Here is a 23,842-nt window from a genome sequence, read left to right on the forward strand (position 1 = left end):
CAGATTGTGGGGCAACTAACATAATCTGCGCCTGAAATATGCCTAATTTAGGAGTATTTCAGATTAATAAATGACCCCCTTTGATCTTACACATCAGCCATATAATAATGCCCCCCTCCACTGCACTGCCTGATATCTCGAATGGATCGAATTGTGGTACATACCCTTACATTACAAAGTTTTGTCTGATTCTATATATAGAGTTCCTTCTATTAGGTCAAACATACAAGATGAAAATCAAAATGAGAAAATATAGGTGGAGTCAGAACATGGCAAATGACAGGCAGAGGAACTAGAAACGGACATGCAGAATATACATTTCACTTCCGGCTGTAAAAGGAAGACTATTTGTGGAAACTAGTAAACTGGGAGATTCGGTTTCATATATTCTCTAAGCTAAATTACAAAATGGCAAAAACAGATTGGCTCCTGTCCTCTTTGTTACCATAGTAACTTATTCATTATTAAATCTTTAGTCTTCTATTGCAATCAGCTTTCATCTCCTTAATGAATTTGCGACCCATGTAGTAGGGTAAGAAATCACTGTACAACATGCAATCCTGGTCCCCACATTTACTACCATCAAGAAATAAACCACAGCCTCCAGGACATTGTTTGCTTAGGTGGCAATAGTTTAGCTAGCAAAGTCTCAATGACCCCTTACAGAGTAGTGTGTGTGGCCCGGCTTGCAGCTGGTTGACACTCTAGTACCCACGGTACCTAAGCCATTGTTTTTCTATGTGACACTACACAGCGCGTGCTCTCCTAATTACCCTAATAGCTGTACTTCTTGCCTACAGCAAACCAATCCATAAAAAAGTAAATCGTTTATCACAAATTCTACCTCGACGGGAATAGTAGTTCCGCGGTTCACTGCAAATAAATATTTGTCTTACATTTTGACCTTTATGGTAATTGAAACAATTTTTGTGACTGTATAATTACAAAATAGCTTCATCCTGCCTCTCCAAGTCAATACGACCATTGACTTTCCATAAAAGACAATTCTGGTTAGCTGTCGGTAGCAAACGCTTTCTGTAGGACCAATTTCGAAAGGACATAAAAGGAACCTTTCAAGGTGACCCACTCAAGACATGGATTCTGCTTTGAAGGGACCAAGTATATATTTCAGGATAAGTGCAAAAAAGCTAAAAAAAAACTTCGAAAACATAAAGAAATGTACTAAAAGGAAGCCATGCTGACACTAATTTATGCACGTCTAAAAATGTTTGGTCTATACTGGTGAAAAAAAACCTGCAGCGTTAACTTTTGTCTTATCTATTGTTATATAGGCTGTAGCTTACTTAGCACCCTTATGCACAAATTATGATCATATTGAGGACTAGCAGATAGGTTTACTTTACGTTAACCAACAATTCTACATTAGGGGATTGCATTAATATTATCTCATGGGAAGCACATTTAAGGCATTTTTTATTTATTTTTGCTTGCTATATATTTTAATTTGGTACAGATACATATGACAAGTGTTCTGACAGCGGTCTGTGGTCACCCACTCTGGTAATTTTTCTTTACGGCGTCTCTCTCCACCCTGTAACGCTGCTTTGTTGTACTCCTTGCAAGCTAAGGTGTGCTTCCTGTCTGCTGCAGGGTGAGCACATACAGAGTGCGTGCACCCCTACCTTACTGGGTTACTAGGCACATTCCCCTATGGGAGGGTGCCTGAGCCACAGCTTCTAGTACAATAGTTTCCTGTGTGCTGTAAGCTTGTTTGCCTGTTCAATGTATAGACTTCTAGATTTGGCACTTCGCTGCCTAACTTGACCTCTGACTAATCTCCATTCTGACTCTGAGCTGCTTGCCCTAAATTCACAGTTTACTGGATTGGGAGAACCTTGCCTGCTCTAATTGCTAGGTGCTCCACACCAGGGTCTATTGACCCGTGTCTGCCCTATGTATTGAACCTTCGCAGCCTGCCCTGACATCAGACTGCTTACCGTATTGCATGTACTATCCAAGCCCTCAGCCAGTCCCTAATAAGGATTTTGCCTGATCCCTCCGTGCTCCGAACTGGAGTCCCTGACCCATGTGGGTCAGTTGTCAACCACACAGACTACTCCTAGTGGTAGCAGCTTGGTAGTTCCCCTCCCGTGGATTCTAGGTTCCTGTATAGGGATTAAAGGGTAAAGATGGGGGGGGGGGGCACTTAGTTAACGTCCTTAGAGGCAGCCGCATGTAAATTCTGTACAAGTGACACAGCGGATACACATCTGCTTTGTAACAACAAGAACATCGTTCTGCCACTTTACAAATCTCTAATCCACACATGCAGTACTGTGTATAATTCTGAGTACCTATATATAAGACATAAAGAGTAGAGCTTGACTTGGTTCAAAGGTGGACAACTAAAGTTATAAATGAATGAATGAATGAAAAAAAAGCTGAGGGGGCGACATAATAACTAAGTATAAATATATCAAAGCTCAAAACAGAGATCTTTCCCATGATCTCTTTATAACTAGGACTGTAGCTAACAAGCATGGCCACCACTACTGGATTCCAGGGTGGTTGTAACCCCTAAAAACAAGCAATGTATAATACAATAGAAAGAATAATCAAGCCAGCAAAGGAGGCAATACGGACAATCACAATACATTAGTAAGTGCTTTGTATTCACTTTATCCACATGATAAATGTCATTTGTTAAAGTGAGACAACCCCTTGTAGTCTAGAGAAAATGTCAACATAGAAGGGGATTCTTTACTGGAAGAGAAGTGCTACAATGGAACTCTCTGCTAGAAGAGGTTGTGGATTTCCATGGCAGGTGTCCACTAACAAACTAGCCCTGATGACCCCACGCAGTAATTTGGTAATCTATACAGAAGATTGTGTGTTGATGTGCTGCTCGAAACCCAAAGCCACAGGAAGGAAGCATAAGCATGCAATACTTTGGTCAGTTTTGCAGACTGGATGGACCTTAAATTGATGCTGCGAATGTCAGAGAGATGAATTATATATATATATATATATATATATATCAGGGATGCTCAACCTTAGGCCCTCCAGCTAATGGAAAACTACAACTACCACCATGTCCTTCTGTAGGCTGATAGATGTAGACGGTCCGGGAATAATGGGAGTTGTAGTTTTGCAACAGCTGGAGGGCCGCAGGTTGAGCATGCCTGATATATATATATATATATATATATCTATATATAATATTATTTTTTACATTCAGACACAATTGTGAATGTTAAAGAACTTGTCCTACCAAAAAAAATTGCATGGTAATGAGGTGTGCATCAAAATGTCAGAACTACCCAGGAATTTATGAATATTCCCGTAAGTCTATTAACTAAAGAGATAATTCAAAATATGTCAAGCGTTGTGAAACTGGTCATTGATTAGAAGTACATCTGGGGAGCTTTTACAACTTTGACATGCCCCTTGCACACCAACTACAGACATCCTATAAAGCACTCAGTGGTACGGCTCTGCACTTAATCATTTCTTAAGTATATTATGTAGGTGTTGAGTGCATTTACTTCTGAATGAGAGAGAAATCACAAAGTTACATCAATGAACACACCTAAACTACTGAAAAATTATAATATAGATTACCGTAACTGTGTAATACCTGGTAAAGTACTATGAAGTGCACTGAAAATTTGAGGCTACATTTACTTGGACACAATCCAGCAGGGCACCATAGGTATGCCAATAGTTATGGGCTTTATGTATGAGGAAGTGCCGGGCTTCAAAGTTAGATACTACCTACAGGCTCATTTAGGCTACGGTTACCAGGCAAACGCTGGAAGCAACAGGTGTCTTGAGATTAAAGATCACAGTGTAGCAGGGCAGCCATAGAAATGAATGGGGTGGCAGCATGACTGGCATGTTTGCCGTGACCCCAGAATCACAAAAATTATAAAACTGCCCAATTTTTTGCAATTCTGTGGTTACGGCCAACATGCAGGTCGCACTGCAAACCCAATTGTTACTACGGCTGCACTGTGATCCTTGGACACGCAACTACTGTCGATCCCAAGCTCACCATGTAGCCCTAAGGGCTCATGCACACAAACATTTTTTTTTCCCATGTCTATTCCATATTTCCGTTCCGCAAAAATTTTTTTGGTGGACTGCAAAATACATACGGTTCGTCCGCATCACTGACTAAAGTACTGCATGTCTCCGTGAGTTTTTTTTACTGACCCACGGTCAGTGAAAAACTACTGGGTATGTGTGCTATCCGCAGAATGAATAAACGGAAATGTGAACGAGGCCTTATACAGGGAAGGATGTCAATCATTACGTTAGACCACCCACTAGAGTCCTAAGCCCAAAATGCCCTCATGTGTGACTGACATTTTTGAAGCGTCTTATTCTTTGACATTTATTTTCAGTGCCTTGGGGGGAATTCATTTACCACACCCTGCACTCCAGAATTCTGTCTTCAAAAAGCCACAAAATATGTATTTTATAACTTTTTGAAGTAATTTAAGCAAAATGTTTGTAACTTTTTGCATTTTACACTACTCACTTTAGTTTTGAAAATTTGGTGAAAAGTGTAAGTGGTTAATTATGTAAACAATTTTTTTACTCCTGATTTATAACTGGGACTTTTTCAAAAAGTTACAAAAAAATGTTCCAAAGACACTCCAATGGGGTGGGGGTGTAGAAAAATAGGGTAGAATTTCTAGACAAAAGTATTAGGCTTAATAATACGCCACATTTAACACACAACATGTGCCGTTTGATCAATTTGGCACAAACTACACCAGTGCAGACTCTGAAGTGTCCCTGGTTACACACTCAGTCATTTTAGCACCTAAGCATTCTCCAGCAGCCTCATGCCAACCAACCACCGCTGTGCCAACAAATGGAATAGTTCCTTCCTCACAAGGAAACAACTCTTCCCCGAGTGAAGTTCTTACACTGGTCTATACAGTAGCTATAGTGTATCCACGGAATAAAGCAAGGGAAAATAAATGTGACAGGGGTCCTATTGATGATGGGAACAATCTCTAAGGCTTTTTCCCTGGGTACCTAATTCTGACCAGAATCTCTAAACAGGCTTAGGCTCTGACAACAAAAATTCCATCAGTTCCTGGAAAACTGAGACTTAAAGGATATACTGTAAGTAATGTAAGAGATGTGAGTTATGCTCCCACAACCTTGAAGGAAAGCAATTTAATATTTAGTCTTTGAAATTTGTCCTATGCAATTTGGGTTTAAAGGATGATATAAGCAGACTGACAAGCAGTGGCATAACTAGAAATGACAGGGCCCCACAGCAAATTTTTAAACAGGCCTGCCCCCCCCGGAACCTCTACGCACCCACCACTCCTGTGGTTAGTCGTCAGGATCGCTGTCTCTTACACGAGGCCCAGCAGCGGTTTAATCTATTTACTACAGTGTCACTGTATATAATGTCATTGTATAATACTGTTGAAGGGGCCCTGCGAATAAAGTCTTTAAGTCCTCCTCCTGGGCGGGCCCCTTCTCAGTTTGGGCCCCAAAGCAGCCGCTTCGCCTTTAGCTACACCCCTACTGACAAGGAAAACAAATTTACTTGAGCTTGTGCTTTAAAGGGGTTGTACGGTTTCCCATGCTGATGACGTATGCTCAGGACAGTTCAATATTAGATCAGTGGGGGTCCGACTCCACCCAACAGCTGTGTGTAAAGACTGCTGCTTTCTTCACTTTTTACCTGCACGCCGTCAACATTGCAGAGGTCGTACTACTGCTCCTTTCGATTCAAGTAAATGGGGCCAAGCTGATCTAATTACACGGCTTTATCCCATTCAAGTGGAAGGGACGGTGCAGTTGTAGTTACACTGCAAGGCCTCTGAAATGCCGACAGCGTGCAGGTAAACAGTGAAGAGACCGCAATGCCCGTACGGCAGTCGGACCCCCGCCAATCTGATATTGATGACCTATTCTGAAGATAGGTCACTAATATGGGAAACCGGACAACACCTTTAATACAAGCCTACATGGCACAAGGTGCTGTCCAAATGTTATCCCCTAAAGCACAAATGATTGGTTAGAAACCATTTCAAAACTTCATCAGTGCTTTATTTATCAGGTGTCTTGGGGGGGGATTTATATTGGTCTTCTTCCTCCCTGTAATTGGCTTCCTATTTTGAAGTGTAATTTAGTTTGGTTAAAGGGAATCTGTCACCATCTGGCCTATATGCCGGTAAGTAACGCTACCATGCTGCTGGGCAGTCAGACTTGGTTTAACACACAGCTTTGGTATTTCTTTGTCGATTTTCTATGTCCAGAAAATGATGTTTATTCTATATGCAAATTAGGGTTCAAAGTGCCCAGTTGGGCATTTTCAAATTCCTAAGAGCCCAGCCCGCCTATTCAGTGAGCATGCGCAGTAAGTATGGTGAAACCAATACTGTGAGGAGGAAGGCCACAGAAGAGAGGCAATGTCACCAGTAGAGGGCAGGTAGGAGTGCACGGGGGAGGTGCTGGAATAAATCCTGGATAACGCCTATTAGCAATGCAAGAGATGTTGATGCTCAATAAATAACGAGCAATAATTATTTATATTTATATTCAAAAGAAAAAAAAAAAGCTACTTCTATGACAGTGAGACACAATCTCATATTTTATAAAGCCAAAAATTATAACAATAATAAATGTAACATAATTCTAATGAAGGACAGCATATGGGATCGATAAATAAAAAGTACCGGTACCAGTGCAGCTGCTGCTCTTGTATAACTAAACTCGCATGCAAGTTTGAGAAAATGGAAAGATGTCGGAAGCCTCAAAATATGGCAGAGATTTTGTATAAAAAAAAAAGAAAAGTGGTTGGTATGCTTGTATAGATGTAAAGCAGTTCACGCTTCAACCCCCCACCCCCAACAGTCACATTAAAATTTGAAATACTGAAAATGTCACTTTTTTATTGTAGAATTTGAATTTATGTCTAAAGTAAATTTTAGCATTGAGGACCAGTAACAGTTTCCACCCTCTGTTCCAATGGTCTTATTTTTGTTTTCTTCCATTTAGGTGTATGGGGCCTTGTAACTTTTATTGGAACCATTTTGGGGTACATACACTGTATTAAATAACCTTTATTATTTTAAAGTGTGAAGAAAAAAAAAAATCATAAATCAAGAGTGGGGATTCCTTTCACCTCATTTATCAAAAGGCGTTTGATATTCTTGAAATGTGTCTTTTGTAATAGTAGGCTAATAATTCGTAATCTCATAAACAAACACGAAGTGTTAAAATGTGACACTTAAAGGGGTTATCCAATTTCACAAACCCTGACAGGTAATAATACTTACCGCGCTCCCCGCGCCGCTCCTGGTCCCTGTGCACAGATGAAAACGGTGTCGGGGGTAGAGCAGCCAATGGCAGGCGGGGACGGGGACAAGCCTCCATAGCGTCACCTACGATGCTAAGGGGAGGCTCGTCCCCGTCCCAGCCTGCCATTGGCTGCCCCCCCCCAAATGTTTTCATCCGTGTACAGAGAAAAGCAGCAGCGGCAGTATGAGGACCAGGGGCGGAGCACGGAGCGGGGAAAGTATATGGGGGGGCTGTTTGTAAAATTGGATAAGCCCTTTAATTGAATCTGCGACAATGCATCTGTGCTCAACTGATTTTGAACATGCGCCTATATAACAATTTACACTACCACACAAGAAGGCTTACTCTACCACTACATTTTGCACCTTTTGAGCCAAACATAAGTTGATAAATGAGGCGTAATATTCGCCAATTTGGTTGGCGTGCCCACTTTGACACTTAAAACACTTGTGTGTTTCATTCTTTCTGATGAAAAATTAAGGAAAAAAACAGTTGATATATTTAGCGCAAATCAAAACACCATTATTTTCCGTGCATTTTGCACCATAATTCTGGTGCAACATGATTAGCAAATGTCCCCATTGATTTATTCAGTATTGAGGATGAGCATCTTACACGCCTTGGCATGCTATCAATAGGTTTTTAATGATTTTCTGAGGAATTTTCTGCAACACTGAAACTGAATGCACTTCAGCCCACAAACCATCAAGATTTGCTGCTGGCAGCTCCCTTTGCAATTGCTGACCAATTGGGAGACAAGTCCTGGGACGCTGAAGACCATGGTAGCACGTTTAAGCCAAGCAGGCTACCCACAGTAGCATGAGCAACATGCGGCCTGGCATTGTCTTATGGAAAAACAGCTCCTGGAACACTTCAGTGAAATTGCCGAACCACTGGTTCCATGACAAAATCAATGTAATGCCGAGCGGTTAATGTGCCTGGAATGAAGACAAAGGGGGCCTGGATACTGTACATTATGCCAACCCACCCCATAATCCTGAGAGTAGGATAGGTATGATGTTCCCTTGTAAAGGACACTTCATGGTATTGCTCAGGTGGTCTCCAAACCAATCTCCAGCTATCATCGCATCCAAGACGAAAGCGGGGATCATCACTGAAGAGGATAGACCTCCACAGCCGTCTTATTGTGCACCATGATAGCCTTTGAGAGCGGTGGCGTAAGGTCAATGGAACACCTGTATCTAGACGCATGCCTCGTAGCCGAATGTCCTGCAATTGCCTTCCAATGGTTTATGTAGACACCTATTGGCCGCCCTAGGCTTGGGATAAGACATGCAGTTAGACTTGCAGTACAGAATGGATCACTATGTGCCATTCTTCTAGTCAGACTATCAATCCTGCAGAGGTTCACCTCTGTGTACCTCTTGCATTCATTTTAGTTCATTGTTGTTCTCCCAACCATGAAACACTGAACAATGCTGGTATCTCAGCCTAGGAACATAGCAATCTGCTGAAGTGATAAGCCATGGTCTCTCAATTCAAATATCCGGTCCCTCTCATTTTGCAATAAGTGGCAACAACTGGCAAGTCAACAAACATGAGACATTGCACAATCATCCTACATGACTTTATCAGATTTTTCAGTTTCCATGTGACGGAAAAAAATTGCTTTTAATTTGGCCACATGTGCCACAGATTGGAGCTAGGTGCTTAAAAATGTGATCTTGTGCAGATCTTAGTGATACCCGCTACTTTCTTGATTTGCATAACCTTACAACGTATCCTTCTTGCTGTTGCAATTTTAGTGTTGAAGAGTGCATTTATAGGGAATCAGTCAGCAGTTGTGCCCACCCTAAACTGCTGACACCACTAGTAGGGGCTGGGGAGAGCAGGACAGCATACCTTTTGTGGAGCTATTTTCATATAATGAGAATATCCCTGTGTATTTTGTAGCGACTCCTGAAAATTGTATATTTTCCCCAACCCCTACCTAGGTGTTGTCAGTAGTTCAGCACGGTCAAAACTGCTGACAGTTTTCCTTTAAAGAGGTAAAGTGAAAAAGTTTAATTTTAATGTCAGTAAGGGAATGACAGTGTTAGAAATCGGTTCCAGTGGTGATAAAGCAGACAGTGGTGCAAAGAGCCCTGTCATGTAAGAATGAATCATGTAGGCACAGATTTTGGCTTGAAAGTCACAAATGATGTATGTGATGTGATTTCTATGCATCTGAAGTGTGAGAGCTTAAGTAAGCAGATCTTCATGGAAAACATATGCTGAACCATAAGCAGAACCCCCTGCCGGATTTCTTTGTTTTCTGATTCAGGAAATAAACAAATCTAAACAATAAGAAAATACAGTTCAGCCATTTCCTGTGGATTATTTACATAGTAATTCATGTGAACAAAGAGCAGTTCTAGTGAAAACACCCAGGAGGGGATGCGTTTCAGAGACGCTTAGCAGCATCTTAATGCACATGTTTTTGTAACATACGGCAATATGTGTGAAAGAGACAGTCAGCTCCAGATATATGACACATAATGCATTCCAAAAAATTAATTCTTCTGTCCCCTTATGTGACCTTTTGGTAAATATCAATAACATTCATCTATTAAAATTAATAAAAATTTAAGATTTAAGCTTGGTACCTTACCATTATTCACATCAAGTAACAGACAAGCTCCAAAAGATATCATTTACTTCACATAAAACACATAACAGACATAAACTGATTTAAAAAGCATGTGTCAGCAGTATTGGCATGTGCGCTTGGCAGCTGATGGCATTGGTCCCATGTTCATATGTGCCCACATTGCTGAGAAAAAAAATAAGTTTTCATATATGCCAATGAGCCTCTAGAAGCAACAGTGGTGTTGCCATTACACCTAGAGGCTCTGCTCTCTCTGCAACTGCAGCTTCCTCTACGCTTTGATTGACAGGCCCAGACATTGAAAATATCATCATGCCAGGCCCTGTCAATCAAAGTAGAGAGGGGTCGGCAGGTACAGAGAGAGCAGAGCCTCTAGGTGTAACGACAACGCCCCTGTTGCTCCTCATTTGCATACCATATTTTTGGCCCCATAAGACGCACTTTTCTTCCCCCAAAATGGGGGAAAAATGTCACTGCTTATAGGGCGAATACTAATGAGTGCTACCATTATGAAAGCGCTGATTAGTACCAGAGAAGCGGGACGCAGCGAATGCAGCGCTCCCCAGGCTCTGTACTCACCGCTTCCTGGTCCTCTGCCGTCGGCTGTGCTGTGACTGCACACAGCGTGAGGGCACTCTGTGACCTCACGCTGTACGCATCGCGTCAAAGCACAGCTGACGGCAGGAAGAAGAGGAGAAAGCACTGGCGGTGAGGAGCGGCGGCGTCCAGAGCAGGAGAGGTAAGTGGATTTTTTTTTTCATGTGATATGAGGCATGGGGCTGATGATATGAGGCATGGGGGTTGATCTGAGATCTAAATGGGGGGGTCTTATTTATATTGGGGCTCCTATCTGAGGTCTGATTGGGGGTCATTCACATTGGGGTCTGAGCTGAAGTCTGATTGTGGGTATGATCTGAGATCTGATTGAGGGTCTTATAAACATTGGGGGTCTGATTGGGGCTGTGAGCTGAGGTCTGATTAACACTGGGGGTCTGATGAAATATATTTTTTTTATTATTGCCCTCCTCTAAAACCTAGTTGCGTCTTATGGGGCTGGTGCGTATTATAGGGAGAAAATATGGAATATAATTTTTCTCAGCAATGCAGGCAAATAAGAACATGGGACCAATCCTGTCACGAGGGTATCGAGAACCACGCCTGACTCCGTTATACCCGGGGTCAGGAAGTCACAGCGGTTGGCTGCACGCTCTATTTAAGATAGGGCTGTTTTCCTTATGGTAGCTTTCTGGGTTTGCTTTGCAAACCCTTTTGGCTCACTCAGGGATCCGTAGCTCCTTCTCCTCAGCTGTTCCTTGTCCAGCACTCCCAAACCTCCTTATATTCCTCTCTCACACTTCTCTGGTTGCCAGAGATAGAGCTTCCTGCCTGGACATCTATCCTGACCCACTGGAGCTGTGTTGCTGCGTTCTCTGACTGTTGATTCAGAACGCTACCCTCCGGATCCCTGTTGGACCTTTGTGGACTGCTGTGGTCGCCCACCTGGGTGTATGTGTGTGTCTGTGTTTGTCTGTCCTCTCCCTGGTGTTTCCCTCTTAGTGCAGTGGTGAGGACTAGCGATCCCACCGGCCCGTTCCCTATCTAGGGCTCATTTCAGGTAAAGCCAGGGTTTAGGCACGTGATCGCCGCACGGGTGAGGAACCCGTCTAGGGACGTCAGGGCAGTCAGGTGCCAGCCGCAAGGTGAGTTAGGGGTCACCACCTTTCCCTCTCCCTTAGGCAGGGCTTTCCCTGTTTTCCTCCCTGTGCGTGACACCGGTCATTACAAATCCAGATGTCTTCAGCTGCCAAGCACATATGCAACAGGTCAGCCAGTTCCATATGTATAAATCTGCTGACAGGTGCCCTTTAAAGAAGGATCCCAAACAACGCTGCAAAGCTATATAACCCCCCCCCCCCCAACATATAAAACAAGAGGAACCACATCACTTCTTATGGTTAAAAAGCCATAATCAAATAAACTCTTGGTAAGTAGACTTTACTTGGTGGAAGTAACTATTAGGGATTGACCGATTATAGGTTTTACCGATATTATCGGCCGATATTCAGGATTTTAAACGTTATCAGTATCGGCATCTATTTTGCCGATATTCCGATAACGTATCGGGAACACGGATCGCGCTGCTGACAGCGCTCTCAGTGTTCCCTCAGCAGCACAGGGGAGAAGGAAGCAGTGTCTCCTCCCCCTGTGCTGCTGGTGCCGCTGTCACCAATGAGAGGAGGGAGGACAAGAGGAAGGGAGGGGCTGTGGTCATTGCGCCACCAATGAAGATACCGCTCTCATTCATTCATATAGAGGAGGTGGGAGCTGGCTGCAGAATCACATAGCCGGCTTCCGACCTCTATGAGCGGTAGCTGCGATCTGCGGTAGTTAACCCCTCAGGTGCCGCGGATGGTAGCTAACGCTCATGGAGGTCGGGAGCCGGCTATGTGATTCTGCAGCCAGCTCCCGCCTCCTGTATATGAATAAATGAGAGAGTTATCTTCATTGATGGCCAGTATTAATCATTAATGGCAGTGGCCACAGGGTCCCCTCCTCCTCAGTGGCAGTTCGTTCTGATCAAAGCCCCAGCAGTGTAAGCCTGGGGCTCCGATCGGATACCATGGCAGCCAGGACGCTATTGAAGCCCTGGCTGCCATGGTAAGCTCCATGCTATTCTGTGCACAAAGCACAAAGCAGCAGGGACAGTGTGGTCCTATTAACCCTGATAGAGATCTATCAGGGTGAATAGGACAAGGGTTCTAGTCCCTAAGGGGGCTAATAGTAAAAAAAAAAAAAAACACACCAAAATATTAATTATAAATGAAAAAGAAAGATTTTAACGTTAACAATAAACATATTCATTTTCAGCAGATTTGTGTAGGATTTTATTTATTTTTTTCAAAAATGAAAATTCACTGAATATCGGTATAAATTATCGGGTATCGGCCTGAAAGTTCATAGATTATCGGTATCGGCCCTAAAAATCTATATCGGTCGATCCCCAGTAACTATACAGTATTTTGCCTAATTTCTACAGTTTTGTACATCCTTTTCTCAAACCACTTATATAATACAAGCAGGAGCTGAATAATATCCTTAGCAGATGCAAGGGGCATCTCAATTCCACCCAAAGCCATGCATTATTCCATGCCTAGGAAACAAAAACCTGTACATCATTACTTTTCCTGATGAGTATTCTGCTAATAGCACTTTCACCAATATTGCTTGTTTAAAAGGGTGCTGACCAAGCCCCAAACAATAGAAAAGCACCTATGTGTCTACACACTTACTAGAGGATGTCAGTATTACTCAGAATTATTTTTAATTCACATTATCTTTCCCAGCTCTGTGTAGCACTTTTGTTTTTATGGTGCAAGAGCTTACTGTAGGTGGGATTACCAATGTGGAAGGCTACAGGCATTGCCTCTATTTATAACTGTCTGTATACCATACGGCACTGTGCATGGATGTGCAGACTGCATACTACAAAATGTTCAATAAGGGAAACTTCTGTTCATTTATGCACAAGTTCCATATGGGTACCAAATAAAAAAACATATGGAAAGCTATTTTTAATGAGTTTCCCCCATGATTCACCTTCAGTTCAGGAATAAATAAAAAAAATGGTACACATATTGTAGTTAAAGGGGTGTGCAGTATCCTAAAATATGAGTAATCCTCGTCTAGTCACCTACACAGCATAATACTGGACCTGTCAACTTTTCCTGAGCCCAATACCAAGCACAGCCGGTATACAATGCATGACACTGTACTTGGTAAGCAGAGAGAAGGCCGCGGTGTTCAAAGGAACGCTGGTGCCTTCTCAAATAGCTGATTGGCGGGGGTCCCGGGTGTCGGACCTCCACAGATCAAATACTGATGACCTATCATGAGGATAGGTCATCAGTATTAAAATCTCAGAGATTATAACAGTTTATAACCAAGGCTATGTTCACACTATGCTAAAGGTCTCCTTTTAACTTTCACACCATAATGTATGGTATATGTTTAATAGAGGTCAGACGGATGCCATACTCAGGCATTCATTACCCACACCCAGACATCCATGTTAAGGAAAAAAAGGAAATATGCCTACCCCTGGAAACCACTGGATGGAATAGCTGATCTTCTGCGTCCTCTTTATCACAGTATACTGACATGTAAGGGCAGAAGGAGGCCAAATTAACTCTTCTGGCCTCAGGCTAACAGAGCCTTATGGCATAAACGCTAAATGACCATCACAAAACATGAGGTGAATCCAACCAAATAAGAACATGAAACAACCAGACAAAAATTCTAGTGTGCAAAGCGTGATATGACAGTGCTGCTCCTTATGATCCTTCTTCAGGATGCACTGGTAGTCTTATGGCTCTGTCTCTAGTGATGTCAGTAATGTCAGGACACAGGTGGCTGGAAAACGCTGCTGTATAGGATCTACACATGTAATGTATTTGTATAACCCACATGGGAGATACTGTAACTGTCCAGAGTGAATGTTGGGGGCTGGATTTGACGAAACCCTCTTCTATTGCTGGTCTGTAGATGTCGAGTATCATTTTTCTGATCATGAAAATCACTAATATCAGACACTGTACTCACCGAAATATTTTTTAACGTTTTCTCATATGTGAAACAATAGATTTCGGGCTTTTCTTCATCTTTCACAAGATCAAAGCTATACTTGTTGCCAGTCTGTGGGACAGTGATTAACGCTTTTTTTAACTCTTCAATATACTTCGAATGCTCCATCTCCATGTCCTCAGCTTCTCTGGACAAATCTTCCTTGGACACTTTCAGAGAAAAGAACATTCAGAGGTCAGAAATCCAGACATAAGGAAGAAAGCGCTGGATGATCTCTGGCACAAGACATTGGGCTATTTTGTTTTGCCTTCTCCATGCAATTTTCCAGCTATGTGATGCTCTGAAACTATTATACATTGATTGCAACAACCATATTCCAGGTCAGCACCGAGGGAAACATAGCAATGTATGTTATCATGCGTCATGAGTCTATTGCTAAACTGAATTGCATCTTCGTAACATAAATAATGGTAAATTACAACATGAGGTATGGAAAAAGACATGTTCTTATTCTATTTCCTTCTTCATATCTCACAATCACAGCTTGGATTCAACGTAAATCAATCACTAGAAGCTACAAGAAAACAGAAGGATGCTTACAATAATGGTCCCCTTATCAATTATATTATCCATCTGACTAGCGACTGAGGTCTTCTACTAAATAGGGTTCAGCAACCTTCAGCACTCCAGCTGCTGTGAAACTACAACTTACTTGGCTGTTCTTATAACTCCCACAAAAAGTGAAAGGAGGATTCTGGGAGTTGTAGTCTCAGAACAGCTGGAGTGCCAGATGTTGCCGATCCCTGCCCTAAACACATATGCTAAGAGGTATCTCCCAAGAAAGAGAACCATCTCGCCAGCACCATCTACTGGAAGTGGCTCCCTATAAGCTTCCAAGGCATTGCACTGAGCCAGCCAGAATCCTACTCCTTACTGATGGGGGGCAAGCACCCCGAAACAGTTGTCTATGGATGAGTATCTGGCTTGGCTATATTCCCTTGTCAAATCCCAAGGCTTGTTGGAAAGTTGGAACTTGACTCACAGGGAGCCTCTTTCAATAGGTGGTGCTGGCGAGATTGTTCTCTTTCTTGGGAGACACCTCTTTCCATATTCGTTTCCTATGGAGAATTGTCAATAAGTCTCCATAAAATGGGGTACTTCCAGTAAGACTCCATTTAGGACTGGTCTCCTTAACCTCTTCTACCCGGGCCAGTTTTCACCCTTCTGCCCAGGTCATTCTTTGCAAATCTGACATGTCACTTTATGTGCTAATAACTTTGGAACACTTATTTATTTAAGCCATTCTGAGACTGTTTTCTCGTGACACATCGTACTTCATGAATGTCATAAATTTAAGTCAATATATTTCACCTTTATTTGCAATTTTCAAAACTTCTATCTCTCTGCTTTTAAAACAAAGTGATACCTCCTAAAATATTTATTACTTAACATTCCCCATTTGTCTACTTTATGTTGGCATCATTTTGTAAATATCATTTTATTTTTTAGGACGTTAGAAGGCTTAGAATTTTAGAAGCAATTCTTAAAATTTTTAAGCAAATTTCCAAAACCCACTTTTTGAGGACCAGTTCAGGTCTGAAGTCACTTTGTGAGGCTTACATAGTGGAAACCCCCCAAAAAATTATCCCGTTTTGGAAACTACACCCCTCAAGTTACTCAAAACTAATTTTACAAACTTTGCTAACCCTTTAGGTGTTCCACAAGAATTAAAGGAAAATGGAGATAAAATTTCTAAATTGAATTTTTTGGGCAGATTTTCCATTTTAATCCATTTTTTTCTTTAAGGGCTGTTTCACACGAGCGGATGCTGTGCGTGATATCCGCTGCGTGAATGACAGCCAAGACCCGATGCGGACAGCAGAAGCATGGAGCATTAACATGATTGATAATGCTCCGTGCCTCTCTGTGATCTCTTTACTACAAAATCACAGTGACAACTTTATCTCACTGTGATTTCAAATTATGTTAATGCTCCGCGCTTCTGCAGTCCGCATCGGGTCTTGGCTGTCATTCAAGCAGCGGATGTCACGCATGGCATCCGCTCGTGTGAAACAGCCCTAACACATCGAGGGTTAACAGCCAAACTGAACTCAATATTTATTACCCTGATTCTGCAGTTTACAGAAACACCCGATATGTGTTGGTAAACTGATGTAAGGGCACACGGCAGGGCGCAGAAAAAAAGGAGCGCCGTATGGTTTTTGGAAGGCAGATTTTGCTCGACTGGTTTTTAGACCCCATGTACCATTTAAAGTCCCCCTGATGCACCCCTACAGTCGAAACTCCCAAAAAGTTACCCCATTTTAAAAACTGCAGGATAAGTTGACAGTTTTATTGGTACTATTTTGGGGTACATATGATTTTTAATCGCTCTATTGCATATTAGATTTTTTGTGAGGCAAGGTAACCAAAAAATGGCTGTTTTGGCACCGTTCTTATTTTTTGCTTTTTACAATGTTTATCTGACAGGTTAGATCATGTACTATTTTTATAGAGCAGGTTGTTATAGACGTGATGATATCAAATATGTCAACTTTCTTTGTTTTTTAATTATTTTTTTTTTTTTTCTGCCGATCGTCTTGTGCAGAGGCTCCTTTTTTGCAGGAAGAGTTGGCGTTTTTATTGATACCACTTTTGGGTACATATGATTTTTTTGATCATTCATTATTACACTTTATGGGGCAAAGTGACCCAAAAATTGTTGTTTTAGCACAGTCTTTATTTATTTTTACAGCGTTCACCTGAGGGGTTACGTCATGTGATATTTTTATAGAGCAGGTCATTACAGACGTGGTAATACCTAATATGTATACTTTTTTTAGTTATTTAAATTTTATACAATAAAAGCTTTTTTGAAACAAAAAAAAAATGTTTTGGTGTCTCCATAGTCTGAGCCATAGCTTTTTTATTTTTTGGCTGATTCTCTTAGTTAGGGTCTCATTTTTGGCGGGATGAGGCGATGGTTTGATTAGTATTATTTTGGGGGGCATACGCTTTTTTGATCGCTTGGTGTTGCAAGTTTTGTGATGTAAGAGGGCAAAAAATTGCTTTTTTAGGCATTTTTTTTTAATGGTGTTCACCTGAGGGATTAGGTCATGTGATATTTTTATAGAGCTGGTTGTTACAGACCAGGCCATACCTAATATGTAAATATTTTATTTATTTCACTTTAACACAATAATAGCATTTTTAAACAAAAAAAAATTATGTTTTAGTGTCTCCATATTCTGAGAGCTATAGTATTTTTATTTTTTGGGGGATTGTCTTATATAGGGGCTCATTTTTTGTACGATGAGGTGACGGTTTTATTGGCACCATTAGAGATGAGCGAATTTCATATTTTGAAATTTGTTTGTGCTTAGTTTAGTGGTAAAAGCAGAATTGCATTATGGATGCCGTTACCACGGACCATAACTCAATTCTATGACAGAATGCATAACGGAATGCCTTTAGAGGAATTCCGTTATTCATTCCGCCATAATAGAAGTCAATGGGCTGCATAACGGAAACGGGACGGATCCGTTATGCAGGCCATAGACGTCTATTATGACAGAATGAATAACGGAATGCCTCTAAAGGCATTCAGTTCTGCATTCCGTCATAGAATTAAGTTATGGTCTGTGGTAACAGAATCCATAAGGCAATTCTGCTTTTATCACCAAATGAAGCGCAAATAAATTTTAGAACATGAAATTCAGCTCTTGGAACGCGATGATGAAAAAAGTAAGAAAAATGTTTGGTCAGTAAGGCCCAAAACAGACTGGTCACTAAGGGGTTAAAATGAGGCAAAAGAAGCATTCACATACAGTGCTGTCCCTACTTGCTGCAGGAGACGGATTAGAAAGGGGCTCACAGACGTTCTATTGAGCCCTTCTTCATCAGCGACAAGACAGAGCTGTGTGTCAGCGCTACTATGTCCTCATTTTAGAGATTGGTGGGGGTCTCAGTGCTCAACCCCCCACCGATCAAATCCTTTGATATGTCACTACAACATAACTACATTTTGTTATAAGTACAGATACATTTTGAATGGAATCTGTCACCACGATTTTGGACTTTTCTGGTGTACTACTTGAACAATACTGCAGGTAAGGAGTCCAGATGGGCATTTTTTATTTTCCTATTGCCCCTGGTTCAGCCGGTGTCAGTGCTCAAAGCTGCACTGAAGTAAACAGTCCAGTGTTAGCTGTGCTGTGTTAGCTTAAAGGCCTCATGCACACGACGGGTGAGTGTTTTGCGGTCCGGATGGCAATTTGCGGAACGGCACGGACAGCCATTAATATAACTGCCTATTCTTGTCCGCAAAATGCGGCCAAGAATAGGACAGGTTATATTTTTATTTATTTTTTTGCGGACAACAGAACGAAGCAACAGATCGTGCTGTCCGCATCTTTTGTGGCCCCATTGAAGTGAATGGGTCCGTATCCGAGCCGCCAAAACTGCAGCTCGGATGCGGACCAAAACAACGGCCGTGTGCATGAGGCCTAAGGCGTTGTGCGGCCATTTCGTGCATTGGGGACAGCAATTGCGGTCCCCAATGCATGGGCAACATCCGTGTAGCAGGCCGGACCCATTCAATTTGAATGGGTCCGTGGTCTGTCCATACTGCAAAAAAATATGACATGTCATATTTATTTGCTGTGCGGAACAACGCACTCCGTAGTTCTTCCGATGTTCCGTTACTCCGTTCCGCATCTCCGGAATTGCGGACTCATTCAAGTGAATGGGTCCGCATCCGTGAAGTGTGATGATGCACACGGCCGGCGGCCGTGGGTTGCCGACCCGCCGTTTGCGGGCCGCAATACGACCACAGCTGCCCAACGGCGTGTACATGAGGCCTAATAGAGAGGACTCAACACTGTGCACAGTCCCGACAATGTACTTCAGTGCAGCTTTGAATTCTGACAGTAGTCGAATGGGGTGGGAGAAGTGAAGGGAAAATAAAAAATAGCAATCTAGCTTCCTTATCTGCATGCAGGACTTTTGTCTCTGCTCCAAAATCATCTTCTGAGCGTAAACCTAACGGACCCCATTATAGTCTCCGCTCGCCTCAGTTATGTGCCCAATCCGTCCTTTCCATTCTCCTGCTCTTATAACGGAGCAAGAGAACGGAAAGGCTGAACGCTGGTGTGAACTCAGCCTAAGTAATGCTTTCTTTATTATGTTATGCAAATATGCCTACTTAAGTTTTTTTTTTTTATAACCCCTTGCTGATATTTGCCAATTTCTATTTTCAGGGTCTACTATAAACGTTTAACCAGTGATTCTCAACATTACAATGGAGGGAACCTGTAAACAATTTTTACAACCCCTGGGAACCCTGCCTCAAATGCAATTGGTGTAGGGACGAATAAAGGGTTATATAATTCTTCTCTAGGGCTACATTTAGGCTAAGATGCATCGTCTATTCACCCAGCACATTGGTACTGGGCAACAGTATGCCATCTCTACTGCTTTGTTCCTGGGAACCCCAACATTATAGGGGTTGTCCGACCACCAAGGTTAAACTCATTCTTACGTGCAACATGACAGCCAATCACTGGCCTGAGCGGTCATAAGCCACTTGGCAACACGACACTGCTGAAGCCAATGAATGGCTGAAATAGTGCACATGATGACAGGAGGAACACCACACTTCCAGGCCTCAAGTTGGCCATACACGTTATACTTTTCTCAGCCGAACCCACTGAGAACTGCGGATTTGGCGGACACGCGTGACAGAGGATATCGGGGAGACAAGGATAAGGTGAAATTAATAATTTCACACCATCCTGTGATTTGTATCTGTTTTCATGTAAGGGAAAACGATGACCAAAGAGGCTAAAAAAGCAAAGGCTTCACACCAGAGCAGTTTTCTGAATTTACCTTTACCAATCCATGCATTGTGCCCATCACTGAGCGTTACACTAAATCCTCTCGCTAATTCTCTCTCCCATCCAATTTGGAGGAAATACGTAGCTTCCGGTTTAGATGCAATAGTGATTTTCCTCACGTTTCTCTCCATTTCGATCTATAAACATAAAATAATTGTATATATTAATATAGTAATGGAAATACAAAAATGAGTTACAGGAGACAGAGTACTCAAACAAAATACAAAAAATAAGGAATTAACCCCTGTTCTGCCATGATGAATGATCGCCTATGATGAGCAACCCAAACAAAGACGGTTACAAGGATGCAGTCCATTGCAAGACCTCTCCATAATAAGGGCCCCTCCATAAACCAGTCAGAAGTCCCTGCAAGCATCAGGGAAAGGTGGTCATCATTCCCCAAAGCTTAGGAAGAACTAGGTTGTGTTCCCGCTTACACTTGGTCTGCCACCCCAAGTGTCTGCCAAAAGGCCATGTTGAAATTTGTTTCCCCCAGAAGAGGGAACCATGGGGTTTCTAATGGTCAAGGAATCTGATGGCCACCATACCCTTTCTAAGCCTCCTGTATGGACAGAGAACATCAAAATGAAGAAAAGTAATTGTGTGTCAGTTATGGCCGAGACATTCATAAGGAATTCTAAAAATCCTTATTTTGCCTAGACAGAACGACCAGGCATTGTGAGATAGTGAAGATAATGCAAATGTACCATTACTCAGTTGGCTCCCAACGCTAGTGAGTTCAGACACCCCAGGGTCACCAGTCCTGGTGTACCTCAGCAGCTCAGGCTTTCAAACAACAGTCCATGGCATGGCTCCCTATCACTGGGCGCCAGTTGCATTAACCAATCATAATGCAGCATAAATGCCTCTCGAAGGACATGCAGGTCCGGTATCTTGCAGCCCTTGGCAGTGCTTTATTCACTCACTAGAGAAGTCTTTTTTCTTCTCAAACCTTGTAGCTCAAGGAGAAGAGAGAGAATACTAGTGAGTAGATTCTTGATATGGAGCTGTGGAGGTGTTGGATGGCTGTAAGTTTATAACCTTCCATACTATTGGTTTTGTATCTTGCAATTTGATCCTTCAGTGTTTTCAAACGATGGATACTTGATGTGAACCTTTCTACTTAGGTAATGGACATCACACAAATAAATAAACAAGGGACAGACGACACAACTCCAACACGACCAGTGGAGAAAATCTACTTTTTTAATTCTGCTTATTTCACCGTAGAACTATTTTGACATTGTTCTGGGCAGGAAACATTCCCACCTCTATTAAATTCTTTTTAATTCTTCATTGAATTTCTCAGTTTTCACATTACATAAAAGCTACGTGACTTTAGTATTGTTTCATCATTGATTTTTTTTTCACTTTTATGTCTGGATTTTGTGATTATTGCTTTGTTTACATGAATTTAGAGTAACAAAATATAAGAACACAAACAAACACAGTCCAATATCCTTATCTTATGGTTATAGTCCCAGGAAATCTAATTACTAAAGCTGCAGCAATAACTAACTTCGTAAAGTCTAGGGTCGCTCTAAAGAAAATTAATAAGGACTTGGCTGAGCCTGCTCGTACATGTTCAGGTTTTCTGATGCAGTTTTGAAGCTAAAACAAGATGTGGATGCACAAAAGCGGAGAAGTAGAACCTGCCAGTCATACTTTCTCTTTGTTCCATTACAAGAACTTATATCCACAGGATCGGGGATAAGTGTCTGATTGGTGGGAGTCTGACTGATGGCGCCTCGCTGATCACAAATGTGGGCCCGTGTTCCACCGGACATATGTGCATATCTGCTACTCTATTTAACTTTGCTGGACATCCAGATATAGCTGAGTACAAGCGCTTGGCTATCTCCAGCAGCCCATAAAGCGAAATAGACCGCATATCAGTTTCCATCACTCCATTCAAATGGTGCACCACAGGTCTCGTAGTCCCATTCGGGAGCGGGAGCAGTGGTCAAACTCCCACCATTTAGACACTTATCCTTTATCCTTAAACACTTTCAAATTTTCCTGTACTTCTCATGACTTACTAAGGGTTGTAGAAGTTTATTATCACACTCATCAGATCTATTGCAGACGTTTTGGCATCTGAAAATAATTCCCATATATATCAGCGAGGTTGTTTTAGCACCATGTGCCCACCCTATTATGTACCTAACTTGCCACATGTTAAGATACTGTAATGGTGGATTTTCGAGGAGCATTTCAAAGAGATTTCCACCTAACATAAACATAATGGACTATTACAATGGGAAGCTTTATTAGGTGTACCTCTAGCGCTGGAGCTACACTACATCAACACTGTAGTGGATAGCGTTCATCACTGCAGCACTGCTCCCGTTGAAGTCAACTTGCCCACTACAATGTTCATGGTGTTCTTTACCTATGGCGCCAACTTCCTAAGATGGAGATACTACATCGAATAACGTATCAGCGAAGGTGTAGGTTGTCGGACCGCTACCGATCAGCAAGTGACGATCTTCACTTAAAAAAGGACGGACAACCCCTGTAACCTAATTGATTATATTACAGACACTTTCAAAAACGTCCAGGCAGCCCAATGTGATCTTATGTTGACTACCCCTCCTGCGCATTGTTTTGTGTATCTTGGTGGTCACCTCGCTGGGAAGAGTAGTCTATCTGCCCACCTACTAATTGACATAAGAACAGATAGGGCCACTTTCCCTTCCAAAGCGTATAATGAAAGATGGCCCTGGCTCCACACTCCTATCTGATGCCATATTAAGGTTTTATGGGACATGGGGCTCTTAGACGGGTGGTGAGCAAGGAGTCAATACCGTTAGCTCAGCAGGAATAATCTGTGCCAAATCAGAAACAGAGGGGACATTGTAGAGAAGTAAGGAAGGCAAGAAAAAAAAAAAGAGTAAAGTAATAGGAAGACAATCTGCTGGCCTGGCAGACAAGGAAACTTTCCAGCAAACTAAATGTAAAACTTAAAGACTGTGTGATAATGGAGCCATACTGGGAATTTACAAAACATAAGAAAGCAGAGACTGGGAATAACTCGTAGTTAGCCTACATTCACATTAGCACTATTCTGGTCCATACCGCGGACGTGAATAGCCCTTTATACTGATGGGAGTGAGAAAATAAAGAAGCCACAAGGAAAGCATCCATATTTTGCAGATTACTTTTTCCTGACTGAAATACATACAGAGCCGTGTGCATGAGGCCTTATAAGAAAATAAGGTAAAGTGGCCACTGGTGGCATCTGTGGCACAAAGTAGGGCATTACTAGTACCCCTGGGCTACTGGGTTTTCCACATACCATGCTTGTGGTACACATTTGAGGTATTTCCCAGGCCACTGATTTGGCAAATGTATAGACCCCTTTTTACAACTGTATGCCGTAAGGTGGTACCCTACTGAATCTCATAAAAAAAATACATTATAGTACTATATAGACCGATCTATATTGAAAAATTTAGTTAAA

At 42.0% G+C, this 23,842-nt stretch overlaps 1 protein-coding gene across 2 annotated transcripts in view; it reads right to left on the reverse strand.

Annotated features, from left to right (window-relative positions):
• Window positions 1-23,842, reverse strand: part of XRCC4 (X-ray repair cross complementing 4) — a 351,886-nt gene that overhangs the window by 268,710 nt on the left and 59,334 nt on the right. For both annotated transcript variants that reach the window (XM_044276015.1, XM_044276016.1), the window contains exons 2-3: window positions 20,372-20,516; window positions 14,504-14,694 (exon numbers count right to left, since the gene is read on the reverse strand). In XM_044276015.1, the coding sequence (XP_044131950.1) occupies window positions 14,504-14,694; window positions 20,372-20,510 (330 nt within the window). In that variant the 5' untranslated portion in view covers window positions 20,511-20,516. The remainder of the gene's footprint in view (window positions 1-14,503; window positions 14,695-20,371; window positions 20,517-23,842) is intronic.

The sequence above is a fragment of the Bufo gargarizans genome, chromosome 1, assembly GCF_014858855.1.
Source record: "Bufo gargarizans isolate SCDJY-AF-19 chromosome 1, ASM1485885v1, whole genome shotgun sequence".
Taxonomy (NCBI): Eukaryota; Metazoa; Chordata; class Amphibia; order Anura; family Bufonidae; genus Bufo; species Bufo gargarizans.